The sequence below is a fragment of the Chlorella variabilis genome, assembly GCF_000147415.1.
Source record: "Chlorella variabilis unplaced genomic scaffold CHLNCscaffold_45, whole genome shotgun sequence".
Taxonomy (NCBI): domain Eukaryota; kingdom Viridiplantae; phylum Chlorophyta; class Trebouxiophyceae; order Chlorellales; family Chlorellaceae; genus Chlorella; species Chlorella variabilis.
Genome location: NW_005435044.1, coordinates 10,654 through 12,134, shown reverse-complemented (window position 1 = coordinate 12,134; position 1,481 = coordinate 10,654). Strand labels below are relative to the sequence as shown.

The following is a 1,481-nucleotide window of genomic DNA, read 5'->3' as shown; positions in this document are numbered from 1 at the left end:
GACGGTCACCGAGCGTTTAGTGTGTGAGCGGGCAGGCAGTACTGCATGTCGTGGAGCAGGTGTGGTGCGGTAAGAGCAAAGGGGGTGGACATGAGAGTGGGGGTTCAGGGCGGGACTGCAGGCAGCGCAACGGTGGCGGTCAGCCAGCGCTGGTGACAGGCGGCAGCAAAGGCGGCGAGGCGGCACGGTTTCTGGCGGAGGAAGCGGTGGGGAGGATGGGGCTCAGCAAACAGGTCAGGAAAGTTGAGGCGCAGCGGGGCGTAAAGGGGGCAGGTGAGCAGCATGTGGGGGGCATCTTCAATGCCGTCGTGGCAGTGGGGGCAGACTCGCTGCTCTCGGGGGCGCCGCGTCCAGCGGCCGGTCTCTTCCGCGCCCCAATGCGACCCGGTGCGCAGCTGCGCCAGCGCCTCGCGGTCCTGCCGACGCCGTACTGCATCCAGGTAGGTCTCGCGCTGCCCAAACATGGCGGGCGCCAGGTTGAGGGCGCCCACCACGTTGTGCACATAGTGCTCCAGCCGGCTGGCGCCGCCCTTCGCCAGCGCCTCCTGGAGCTGCGCCAACTGGCGGCGCTGCGCAGCTTCCCCCAGCTCGCCGAGGTCAACAGGTGCTGGCTGCTGCAGGTCCAGCTGCATGCCGACCGCTGCGAGACCGGCCGCCAGCTGGGCAGCCCAGGACTGCTGTGCCAGGGGGTGGGTGCCATCTGCGAGCTAAAGGTAAAGGTAAAGGTGGGGAAGAGCCTCCACAAGCTTAACTTCCCGGTTTTAACGTCTAGCTTTAGACCATTATTTGATCTGCCCGACGCGCCAAGTGCAGTACCCCCCACTAGTAGTGAATGGGTCCCGGGGAGGCCTGTGCCGAAGCCTTGGCGATTCTATTAGGCGTTCCCGAAGGAATTGGCTTGGATTGGCGCTGAGCCGGTCAGCTATGCCGCGTTTGTCCTCACAAAGTTTCGACATGAGAGGAATCGAACCTGTGCCCTCTCGGAGGGTTTAGACACTAGCTCCAGCGCCTTCAAAGAAGGCCTTTCTTAGCCGCGGCCAGCTGCACGCTGGACAACAACGCTTGCTGCAACAGGCTGCCGGGACGCTCCTCCAGCGTCTTGTTCCAGAGTTTGGCTGCCCGCCGCAGCCAGCGCTGCCACAGCGGGCGCTCGCCAGTCTCCGCAAGGAGGGCCGCATTGGGGGTGCTCTGCCGGACCCCCAGCAGGTGGCGTAGGTAGCTGAGTTGCAGCTTCTCGGCCGCGCTGCCGGCACTGCCACGATGGCAGCACGCCGCTTTGGCCGCCAGCTGCACGCCCCACACCTCAGCACCATGGGACAGCACCGAGTCCACCATGGTGCCGAAAAGAAGCAGCTGGACGGGCGCCGCCTCGATGCCCACCTCTGCGCAGCGGGTCCGGCAGTTGTGCATAGCCAGGCGCGCCAGCTGTGCCCGGGCTGGCGCTGCTGCCCCTGCCAGGCAGGTGCTGGAGTGAAAGGCGA

At 65.8% G+C, this 1,481-nt stretch overlaps 1 protein-coding gene across 1 annotated transcript; it reads right to left on the bottom strand.

Moving 5' to 3' along the window:
- Positions 1–1,011: 1,011 nt before the first annotated feature.
- Positions 1,012–1,410, bottom strand: CHLNCDRAFT_142632 (hypothetical protein; the record flags this gene model as incomplete). The annotated part of the gene is made up of 1 exon (XM_005842737.1): positions 1,012–1,410. The coding sequence occupies one exon, from the start codon at positions 1,408–1,410 to the stop codon at positions 1,012–1,014; it is 399 nt and encodes a 132-aa protein (XP_005842799.1).
- Positions 1,411–1,481: the final 71 nt, after the last annotated feature.